General features: G+C 40.8%; 1 protein-coding gene across 2 annotated transcripts; it reads right to left on the bottom strand.

The window, feature by feature from the left end:
* Positions 1-945: 945 nt before the first annotated feature.
* On the bottom strand, positions 946-10,908 carry LOC109874731 (lymphocyte expansion molecule). 2 transcript variants are annotated; one of them, XR_004206275.1, is made up of 11 exons: positions 10,800-10,908; positions 10,066-10,153; positions 9,661-9,831; positions 8,758-8,901; positions 6,808-6,951; positions 6,185-6,358; positions 5,815-5,946; positions 5,533-5,678; positions 3,706-3,800; positions 1,615-1,743; positions 946-1,451 (listed from the first exon to the last, which is right to left on the bottom strand). XR_004206275.1 is itself a non-coding variant. In XM_031809703.1 (10 exons), the coding sequence occupies exons 1-10, from the start codon at positions 10,817-10,819 to the stop codon at positions 1,697-1,699; spliced, it is 1,161 nt and encodes a 386-aa protein (XP_031665563.1). In that variant the 5' UTR covers positions 10,820-10,908; the 3' UTR covers positions 946-1,696. The 2 variants fall into 2 exon arrangements, 1 of the variants encoding a protein (XP_031665563.1); XM_031809703.1 differs by having other exon boundaries at positions 946-1,743.
* Positions 10,909-10,940: the final 32 nt, after the last annotated feature.

Below are 10,940 nucleotides of genomic sequence, written 5' to 3'. Positions count from 1 at the left end.
GTTGGAAGGTGAACCTTCAGCCCATTCTGAGGTCCCAAGGGCTCTGGAGCAGGTTTTCATCAAGGATCTCTCTGTACTTTTCTCAGTTCAACTTTCCCTCGATCCTGACTAGTGTCCCAGTCCCCGCCGCTGAAAAATATCCACAAAACATGATCCTGCCACCACCATGCTTCACCGTAAGGATGGTGCCAGGTTTCCTCCAGACGTGACGCTTGGCATTCAGGCCAAAGAGTTCAATCTTGGTTTCATCAGACCAGAGTATCTTGTTTAAGTACCTTTTGGCAAACTCCAAGTGGGTTGTCATGTGCCTTTTACTGAGGAGTAGCTTCCATCTGGCCGCTCTACCATAAAAGCCTGATTGGTGGAGTGCTGCAGCAATGGTTGTCCTTCTGGAAGGTTCTCCCATCTCCACAGACGAAGGCTGGACCTCTGTCAGAGTGACCATTGGGTTCTTGGTCACCTCCCTGACCTTGGCCCTTCTCCCCCAGTTTGGCCAGGCGGGCCAGCTCTAGGAAGAGTCTTGGGGGTTCCAAACTTCTTCCATTTATGATTGATGGAGGCCACTGTTGTCTTGGGGACCTTCAATGCTGTCTCGGAGCTCTACGTACATTTCCTTCGATCTCAAGGCTTGGTATTTGCTCTGACATGCACTGTCAACTGTGAGACCTTATATAGACAGGTGTGTACCTTTCCAAATCATGTCCACAATTGAATTTACCACAGATGGACTCCAGTCAAGTTGTAAAAACATCTCAAGGATGATCAATGGAAGCATGATGCACCTGAGCTCAATTTCGAGTCTCATTGCAAAGGGTCTAAATACTTATGTAAATAAGGCATTTCTGTTTTTTGTTTTTAATACATTTACCTTTTTTTTATTTTTATGTTCCTTGTCATCAATTTCCGTTTTCTATTGTCATTATGGGTTATTGTGTGTAGATTGATGAGAAAAACATATATTTTAGACATTTTAGAATAAGGCTGTAATGTAACAAAATGTGGATACTTTCCGAATGCACTGTATATGGTTGTCTGTGAAGAACAATAGGATATCATGAGTTGACTCTATTTGTTACATTTCTATCTGCAATGTTGCGAACTGGTCCTAGCTCCTAATCTGGGGCTGTGGACTGGACTGGAGGTATCCCATCCTACTCATTATTCTCTTCTGGGCATTAAAAGGAAAATCCTGTTGAATGTCTCCAGAGTAACATTCCCTGGGGTTATTTATTCAGGAATGTTAAGGTGCTTAGAATCTGCATGTATGGCCCTTAATGTGGCCCCTATCAGGCAGCCGATCAGACGTACCGTCTCTCTGGTTGCGGTCCTTCTAGTTAACCAACAACACTGATGCAAAAGGAATCCGTTGACGGAGTCATCTATCTGAATGATGGGTACTTTAGAGGAGCCATTATAGATGTCTTTATGCCTATCAGATCGTATCAGAAGCTCTAGAGTAGATGGAAGGCAAACATTAGAAGTTTAGCTGACGGTATGACCATTTTGGGGTAATTCTGGGCTTAATGTTTTCCCTGTTGCACTTGCTCTCATGTCTTGTTAGAGATTCAGGAGGACTTGAGTACATCCTGGGTATGATCCACTGTAAATATTTACATGTGCATGTCTTCTTCTTATTCCGTCTTCAGTGAAGAGGTCGTAGGGTCCTCGTTAGCTGATGTGGCGACTGAGGAGCACCTCAGTGAAGGTCGGTAAATTGTAGGTACCAGGACACAGACCAGAGTCCTGAACACAGAGAAGGAAACATCAAACACCCATAAGCATCTGTCTGTGTTGTCTCTGTCTGTGTTGCTGCTGGTGAAAAACTAAATGTCCCCCTTATTCCCCAAATAAACTTTGTTCATTCATTCATATATTCCGTTTCCCCTATACAGTTGAAGTCTGAAATGTTTGGTTGGAGTCATTAAAACTCGTTTTTCAACCACTCCACAGTTTCTTGTTAACAAACTATAGTTTTGGCAAGTCGGTTAGGACATCTACTTTGTGCACGACACAAAAGTCATTTTTCCAACAATTGTTTACAGACAGATTTCACTTATAATTCACTGTATCACAATGTCTTCTTCTTCAGTCTCCATTCTCCTCTCAATGATCTTGTTAGTCTATCAACTGGCTCCACTGCTCTTCATGGCATTATAAAGCATAAATACCCAAAATACACCACAATTACAAATCTGAGAGAGGTTCTCTCTACACGTACGATCCATGACGTTTTACCATCACTTCATCTCTCTGTAGGCTCCTAACTGAAACCAGCTGTATGGTCCTGGCCTGGGCCATGTAAATAAATATGCATGAGGCAGAGCTATCTATTAACAATGCTTTTCCTTTAGCTGATTTCCCCCTCTTTTCCCATTCTCCGTCAGTTAAAGCTGTGTACCAAACTTCCCCTGAGGAGAATTTGAGCAATTCTCAAATTCCTTGTGGATAGTGTATTTTCTGACATGGATATGTGGAGACCTCAACACTTGAGTGTTTATATTTTCTTCAAGAAAAGTAAACTGCCTGTTGAGTTCATTGAGTGTTTTCTTGCGTAATTGCGCAATAAAAGTCCATAAAGCTCCCCACCCAACTGGTTTTTGTTTGCTAGTCGAAGCCCTTCCAAAAATCATGTGACCCAGGAGGATTTCCTTCCTGGCCCAGTGGCCTCGTTTGTAACACCGTGTTTTTCTGACCTCCGACCCGCCGCATGCAAACCCATACGCCACGCTTTGATATCATCATCATCATGGACTCAACAGGACACGGACTGAAATATATGTTCCTCTATCTATTTAAACAAACATATATGTGTGTGTGTGTCCTGGTCTGGTCCAGTCAGGTCTAGGATAAACAGATCCTCTCCCTACTGGTGTGAGTCTCTCTGGTTGTGGTTTTATATCCACTTCTCAGCGCCCTTCAATACTTCAAGCCTCAACTGGTTTGGCAGAAAACCAGGGTTACTCCACAAATAACCCACAAACCCATTTTATGATTCATAAATAATAAATCACAGCTAATTTCACTGACAGCTGTAGTAAAACCTAATCTGCTTATAATGGTGGCCTTCAATGACATCCACATCTAGACCCCATTTCTGCTGTTTGTTTCATTTAACGATTTCCCTGAAACTGGAAGACAGAAGCCGGAGTTGTAAAAAAATCAACATAACACTTTGAAAGCCAAATTTGAATGGACAGCCTACCTCATGTAACGCTGAACCCTCCGGTCATCAGACTGAAAACATTCACCTGGAGACTAATATTTCACTATCCCCTGTGGCATTAGTAATCTCATTTTTATATCCACTAACTTTACTATTGACTAACCTCTCAATCTTTGAGGAAATGTTGTGTCAACAAGTTGCTGTGCAACTGCAAATAGTGATCTAACTTATGTTTTCCTCATATCAAATCAGAGAGACTGCTATAAGCCAACTTTGACAGTGAAGGGCAAAACATGTTTCATATTTCAGGCTTGACATGGAATACAAACGTACAAACACTTCTATCTCTGATTGGACTGTGATTTCCTTGGTTTCCCTAGCAGTGAAGGTCATGAAGTTATACTGCCCTCTATAGACCTTCTTCACACATAACAAGTAACTGTGAATCAGGTTACAGGATCTTTCATTTTATTTTCTCAAAAGTGTGTGTGTGTATTGGTGTTGTGTTCAAGATTGAGCTGGTGCTTAAGTCTTTTCTCAACCTGAGAAGTGTAGAGCTGCAACGGTCGAAACCTCATCTGGCGGCCGAGAATAGGGCATCCTATGTGGGGGAATGTTGATGGGTTTCAGCCTCTCCCTGGAAAATCAAACTGGGATTTAACATGTTTCAGCATGGGTCTACTGGTCACAGATGATGTCGAGTGTGGTATGATCCGTGAGCCAAAGGTCAACAAATAAGTATAAAAAGTTATAATACTTTGACGAGACAGATCCATAACTATGTTACATAACATTGCCTATTTTGGTGTGTATAACTCCAATAACAGAAGACTGTTCACAGAAAGTATTCATACCCCCTTATTACACATTTTGTTGTGTTACAGCCTGAATTCAAAGTTTATTAAATAAATAAAAATCTCTGCAATCTACACAATAACCCATCATGACAAAGTGAAAACATGTTTTTAGATTTTTTTGCAAAGTATTGAAAATGAAATACAGAAATATATAATTTATGTAAGTATTCAACACCGCTGAGTCACATTTGGCAGTGATTACAGCTGTGAGTCTTTCTGCGTAAGAATTTTTGCACACCTGGATTGTACAATATTTGCACATTATTTAGTCAATCGAGTTGTTGGTCATTGCTAGACAGCCATTTTCAGGTCTTGCCATAGATTTTCAAGCTGATTTAAGTCAAAACTGTAACTAGGCCATTCAGGAACATTGTCGTCTTGGTAAACAACTCCAGTGTATATTTGGCCTTGTTTTTTAGGTTATTGTCCTGCTGAAAGGTGCATTTGTCTCCCACTGTATGTTTGAAAGCAGACTCTAGGATTTTGCATACCCATAACATGATGCAGCCACCACCATGCTTGAAAATATGAAGAGTGGTACTCTGTGTTGTGTTGGATTTTCCCCAAACATAACGCTTTACATACAAGTCATTTATTTATTTATTTAAAAGTACATACAATTAATTTATTTGCCACATTTGCAAAAAGGATGCATGTTTTGGAATAGTTTTATTCATGTAGGTTTAGTATTGTGGAGTAACTACAATGTTGTTGATCCATCCTCAGTTTTCTCCTATCACAGCCATTCAACTCTAACTGTTTTAAAGTCACCATTGGCCTCATGGTAAAATCCCTGAGTGGTTTCCTTCCTCTCCGACTCCTGAGTTAGTCCGACTCCTGAAGGACGTCTGTATCTTTGTAGTGGCTGGTTGTATTTATACACCATCCAAAGTATAATTAATAACTTCACCATACTCAAAGGGATATATATATATATTTTTTTTTTTACCCATCTACCAATAGGTGCCCTTCTTTGTGAGGCATTGGAAAACCTACCTGGTCTTTGTGGTTCAACCTGTGTTTGAAATTCACTGCTCGACTGAGGAACCGTACAGATAATTGTATGTGTGGGGTACCGAGATGAGGTAGTCATCAAAAATCATATTAAACACTATTATTGCACACAGAGTGAGTCAATGCAACGTATGTGACTTGTTAAAGCAATGTTTTACTCTTGAATTTCAGCTTGCCGTAAAAAAGGCCTTAAATATTTATTGGCTGTAGACATTTCAGCTTTTCATTGCACTTTGACATTATGGGGTATTGTGTGTAGGCCACTGACACACGAATCTTAATTTAAAATGTGGAAAAAGGCAAGGGGTGTGAATACTTTCTGAAGGCACTGTATTACTGTAGCTTTCCCATCACATTGTCACTAAGCAGATGTGAACTTATAAATATAAATGATCCTGTGAATGTATCTGAGTTTCATAAATAATACACATCAGTATTAACTAACCTCTTGCCAGCCACAACGTAAAACTAAGCCCTCAGAAGAAAGGTTGACCTTACTGGTTGAAGTTGTCCTTGTGCAGGTCATGTAGATATCTGGGCATGCGGGACTTGAAGACGTAGCGATAGCCAGCGTTAACGCTTTTCTTTAGAGTTTTCCTCGTTCGCTTCTTAGCCAGGTTGTAACGGCCCACTCCCACTGTGGTCTGGTTGAGGTGAAGAGAAGTGGGTTTCAAGATAAGATTTAAGGTCTTTCCTCAACTTAAAACAGGTCTATTTGGTCAGTATAAGAAAAAGAAAAGTAAAAACAAGATGAAGATTGATGATGTCAACATCACTCACATAGTTCCCCTGCATCAGCCTCTCGGCCCTCGGGGTGATACGAGGAGAGGAGGAGAGGAAGGGAGGAGGGTTGCGGTTCTCCACTTTGGGCAGACAAACATCTTCATAGAATCCATGACCAGAGTGTCTCTGCTGTTATTGTTTGATGTGAGTTTGAGGTATAAGACTGGAGGTGAGCCAGCTCACTACATCTGATTACTACATCTATGCTGCTAAAAGAGCAGGAACATATTCTGAATATCACTCTAATTGCATGGATATGATCACTTGTAAACTACTTGATATTTGAACTACGTTAGTCTACAATACAATGTGTTTATATTGTAGAATCCTCATTTACATGAGTCGACTATGACAGGGCTGTACTGACCGCTGGTCGTGGATACTGGGGCAGGGAACCCAGGTAGATGCGTTCTGTAGGGAGGGAAGGGTACTGCTCTAGGGTGCCAAACTTGCCGTGGTGTCTTTTCTCTGGTCGCAGAACGTCCTCACATAAGACCTTTGCTGGCTTGGTGACCGTAGCCAGATTCAGATTGGCTTTTTTCTAGGGCAGGAAGGAGGCAAAATAACCCAATTATTCAGAAATAGCATGTGAAGGTATGTCCTCAAGACAAGCAACATTCAAGCAGGGTTTTAGGTTGAAATACACATCAAACATGTAGTTTTCTTTTCAACTGCTTATCACAATGGAAAGAAAATTATGAAACATAATGTAGTACGAAAAATTATAATTTAATCAGTTCATGATGGAATGGATCAATTATCAATCTTGACAGAGGATCATGATGACATATCATGAGATATCAATTCTCCATTTTGTCTGGCAATTCCTCTACATGCACTTTAACAGCTCTCTTAACAACACCCAATGGCGCTCCCTTCACCCTTTTGAATATGTAATTCTTATAATTGTTCTTAAATATATATTTTTTATTTAACCTTTTATACAGGTTATTCTAATTGAGATCAAATCTAATTGAAGGGCCTAGTTACCGGGGCAGCAAAATATCCACAGGTGATTGGCTTGTCTCGTCGGCCAGTGAAGAGGTCATAGGGACCTCGTTTGCTGATGTTGCGACTAAGTAGCACCTCAGTGAAGGTCGGTAAGTTGTAGGTACCAGGACACAGACCAGAGTCCTGAACACAGAGAGAAGGAAACATCAAACACCCATAAGCATCTGTCTGTGTTGCTGCTGGTGAAAAACTACATCTCCCCCTTATTCTCCCAATAAACCTTGTTCATTCATTAATATATTCTGTTTCCCCTATACAGTTGAAGTCGGAAGTTTACATACACTTAGGTTGGAGTCATTAAAACTCATTTTTCAACCACTCCACAAATTTCTTGTTAACAAACTAGTTTTATCAAGTCGGTTAGGACATCTACTTTGTGCATGACACAAGTAATTTTTCCAACAATTGTTTACAGACAGATTATTTCACTGTATCACAATTCCAGTGGGTCAGAAGTTTACATACACTAAGTTGACTGTGCCTTCAAACAGTTTGGAAAATTCCAGGAAATTATGTCATGGCTTTAGAAGCTTCTCATAGGCTAACTGACATAATTTGAGTCAATTGAAGGTGTACCTGTGGATGTATCTCAAGGCCTACCTTCAAACTCAGTGCCTCTTTGCTTGACATCATGGGAAAATCTAAATGAATCAGCCAAGACCTCAGAAAAAAAATTGTAGACCACCACAAGTCTGGTTCATCCTTGGGAGCAATTTCCAAACACCAGAATGTACTACTTTCATCTGTACAAACAATAGTTCGCAAGTATAAACACCATGGGACCACGCAGCCGTCATACCGCTCAGGAAGGAGACGCGTTCTGTCTCCTAGAGATGAACGTACTTTGGTGGGGAAAGTGCAAATCAATCCAAGAAAAACAGCAAAGGACCTTGTTGAAGATGCTGGAGGAAACAGGTACAAAAGTATCTATATCCACAGTAAAACGAGTCATATATCGACAGAACCTGAAAGGCCGCTCAGCAAGGAAGAAGCCACTGCTCCAAAACTGCCATAAAAAAGCCAGACTGCGGTTTGCAACTGCACAAGGGGACAAAGATTGTACTTTTTGGAGAAATTTCCTCTGTTCCGATTAAACAAAAATAGAACTGTTTGGCCATAATGACCATCATTATATTGGAGGAAAAAGGGGGAGGCTTGCAAGCCGAAGAACACCATCCCAACCGTGAAGCACGGGGGTGGCAGCAACATGTTGTGGAATAGATGGCATCATGAGGTAGGAAAATGATGTGGATATATTGAAGCAACATCTCAAGACATCAGTCAGGAAGTTAAAGCTTGGTTGCAAATTGGTCTTCCAAATGGACAATGACCCCAAGCATACTTCCAAAGTTGTGGCGAAATGTCTTAAGGACAACAAAGTCAAGGTATTGGAGAGGCCATCACAAAGCCCTGACCTCAACCCTATAGAAAATTTGTGGACAGGACTGGAAAAGCGTGTGCGAGCAAGGAGGCCTACAAACCTGACTTAGTTACACCAGCTCTGTCAGGAGGAATGGGACAAAATTCACCCAACTTATTGTGGGAAGCTTGTGTAAGGCTACCCAAAATGTTTGACCCAAGTTAAACAATTTAAAGGCAATGCTACCAAATAGTAATTGAGTGTATGTAAACTTCTGACCCACTGGGAATGTGATGAAAGAAATCAAATCTGAAAGAAATCATTCTCTCTACTATTATTCTAACATTTCACATTCTTAAAATAAAGTGGTGATCCTAACTGACCTAAGACAGGGACTTTTTTACTAGGATTAAATGTCAGGAATTGTGAAAACTGAGTTTAAATGTATTTGGCTAAGGTATATGTAAATTTCCGACTTCAACTGTATTGGCATATCTGATACATCTGATCTTTTCTCCAATATATACACAGCAAAAAATCACATTCACATTTAAGGACTACTAACTCACCACTATGAGGTCTGGGAAGCGTTCTACTCCAGCACTGAAGTCCATCATGGGACAGGAGCCAATCGGCTTCCTCCTCCTCTCATCCAGCAGCCCAGATGGGATGCCCCCCTTGCCATATGTCCCTGGGCCTGGAGTAGTTTGCTTCTGTCACATGACAAGGAGAAATTACAATAATACCATTAATCAATTATCTTCTACCCGGTGGAGAAAAAGGAAAGCGGTTCCTCTAAAGATTTCTTCCTTCTAGGGATTTTTTCCATGCCACTGTTCTGCTGCTCGTTCCTGAGTAGTCTAGGCTGAGTTACTGTAAAGCACTTGACCAACGTTCTAGTACCACAGTGACATACTTGTATGTGAGTATCGGTATGTGAGTATTTGTCTCCCTCTAGTGACGGGTTACTGCATTACCTTCATTAAGTCTTTAAACCTCTCCTCCCTGCTGTCACACACTCCTCTCACACTGTACGGCTTCTTACAGAGCTCTGTGAAGTCCTGGATGTCATACCTCCCTGGGCCTACCCTGCTTCTCTAGGTTGTGGAACAGCTTAGCATTAGTTACACTGGAACCTTCCACCAATATAATTATTATGTTTCATCAGTTTAGATCACATTTTTGATTGTTTGGTGGTAATATTAATTTCACACAGCTACATTTGTGTACAGAATCAAAATATAATTAGCCTTCATACTGGCTTCGACTGGAGCTGAAAAGTCCCTAAACTGTTGCCCTCATTACAGAAGCATCAATGCATCTATATAGGACATGACAGACCAAACAAAAATAACAGGGTCTATTTCAGTGTCGGTTCTGTGATGTCGTGAAGTGATAGATGCTGTATGAAACAGAAATAATTTCCCAACAGATACAAGTCATCATCATTATGATGGATGCTGCTCCCTCACCAGGAAGCGGTTGGTCAACCATGTGTCTCTATACAGCAGGTGGGGCATCTGAGCCTGCTGGGCCATCTCCTGCCCCCTCTTCCATCCTGGTCCCATGGCCCTGCTCTGGACTACCTGGGGGCTGAAGTCCCCTGTGTCCACCTCATACCGACCTGGACCCAGGTTACGCTTCTGACACAGACAGAGAGATACACAAACAGGAGTGGAATAAAATAGAATTGAATAGAAAATAAAATATCACTTTATTATTTCAGCTGTAGTCTATTAGTTCAGCTCAACACATGCATTGCACACACACACATTTAGGAGGAGAGGCAAAGCCTTGACACATACTGTATCTTCCAAGTAAATTGTTTTGAAAATCACATCAAATCGAATGAGATACTGTAATGTGCTTTTATTTACCAAGTCACTTATCAGTCTCTTGCAGTGGTTGATTTCTGTGAACGTGCCAATCTTCTTTTTGGATGGGTAGACTCCTGAAACATCAAACCTTATTGAGAAAAAGAAGATCGAAAGAGTTTATGATTGTTATTTATTTGGTGCTATAGACCTACAATGCTATAATAGATATTTACAAGAGGTGTTTACAATCATTATTGTCATGTTCATTTCATGGAAATATTAGAAGCAAAGAACCTTGCAGACTGTGTTCCAAATGGAGCCCCTGTGAACTTTTTGTTGCTCATCTTTGATCATAACCTATTCCCGGGCATTTCCAATCAATTACAGCAAATGTCAGATGGCTATTGTTTACCTGTCCCAGAAGTGACGTCAGTGCCAACTCTGACGTCATGTGACATGTAATTAAAGTCGTTATCTGGATCCATAATGTAAGCCAGCATAAGCTTGTCAATTGTTTTATTATAGTTGGCTATACTAGACATGTGTTCATAAGTAAATTAAATAAATAAATCTAACAATCGGAAAAAAAAATATTCGTATGAAATGGCTATTTTTAAGTATCAAAACGTATTTTAACCATGCTTGCATATTCTGCAGGTGCCCACTATCTCTCAATTGAGCACGGGTAGGCTACTTGCCGACTGCAGTTCATATTCAGGTTCATATTCACCTAAATTACATTCCTAGTGTTTTTGTGTCGACGAGTGGCTTTGCCTCGGCACATATTAGGTTACCTGTTGTTGGCTGTCCACATCTGTCCGTCTCTGACAGTGATTGCGTAACAATATCGACGGCCTTTGAGAATAATTAATTAAGCTATCGACGCATCCAGTTATTTCTCCCGTTTTTGCAATGGCTCACGCTGCATTTGAAAC

The sequence above is a fragment of the Oncorhynchus kisutch genome, linkage group LG30, assembly GCF_002021735.2.
Source record: "Oncorhynchus kisutch isolate 150728-3 linkage group LG30, Okis_V2, whole genome shotgun sequence".
Taxonomy (NCBI): domain Eukaryota; kingdom Metazoa; phylum Chordata; class Actinopteri; order Salmoniformes; family Salmonidae; genus Oncorhynchus; species Oncorhynchus kisutch.
The sequence above is the reverse complement of the archived record's forward strand: the minus strand, read 5'-3'. Positions and strand labels throughout refer to the sequence as shown.

Bases quoted from the DNA above. Each gene is read 5' to 3' on its own strand.
- LOC109874731 (XM_031809703.1), bottom strand. From the start codon at position 10,819: ATGTGGACAGCCAACAACAG. The intron at 10,154-10,799 runs GTAACCTAATAT...TTTCTCAATAAG, and splicing joins ATGTGGACAGCCAACAACAG to GTTTGATGTTTCAGGAGTCT. The intron at 6,952-8,757 runs GTGAGTTAGTAG...CTCTGTGTTCAG, and splicing joins GCTTCCCAGACCTCATAGTG to GACTCTGGTCTGTGTCCTGG.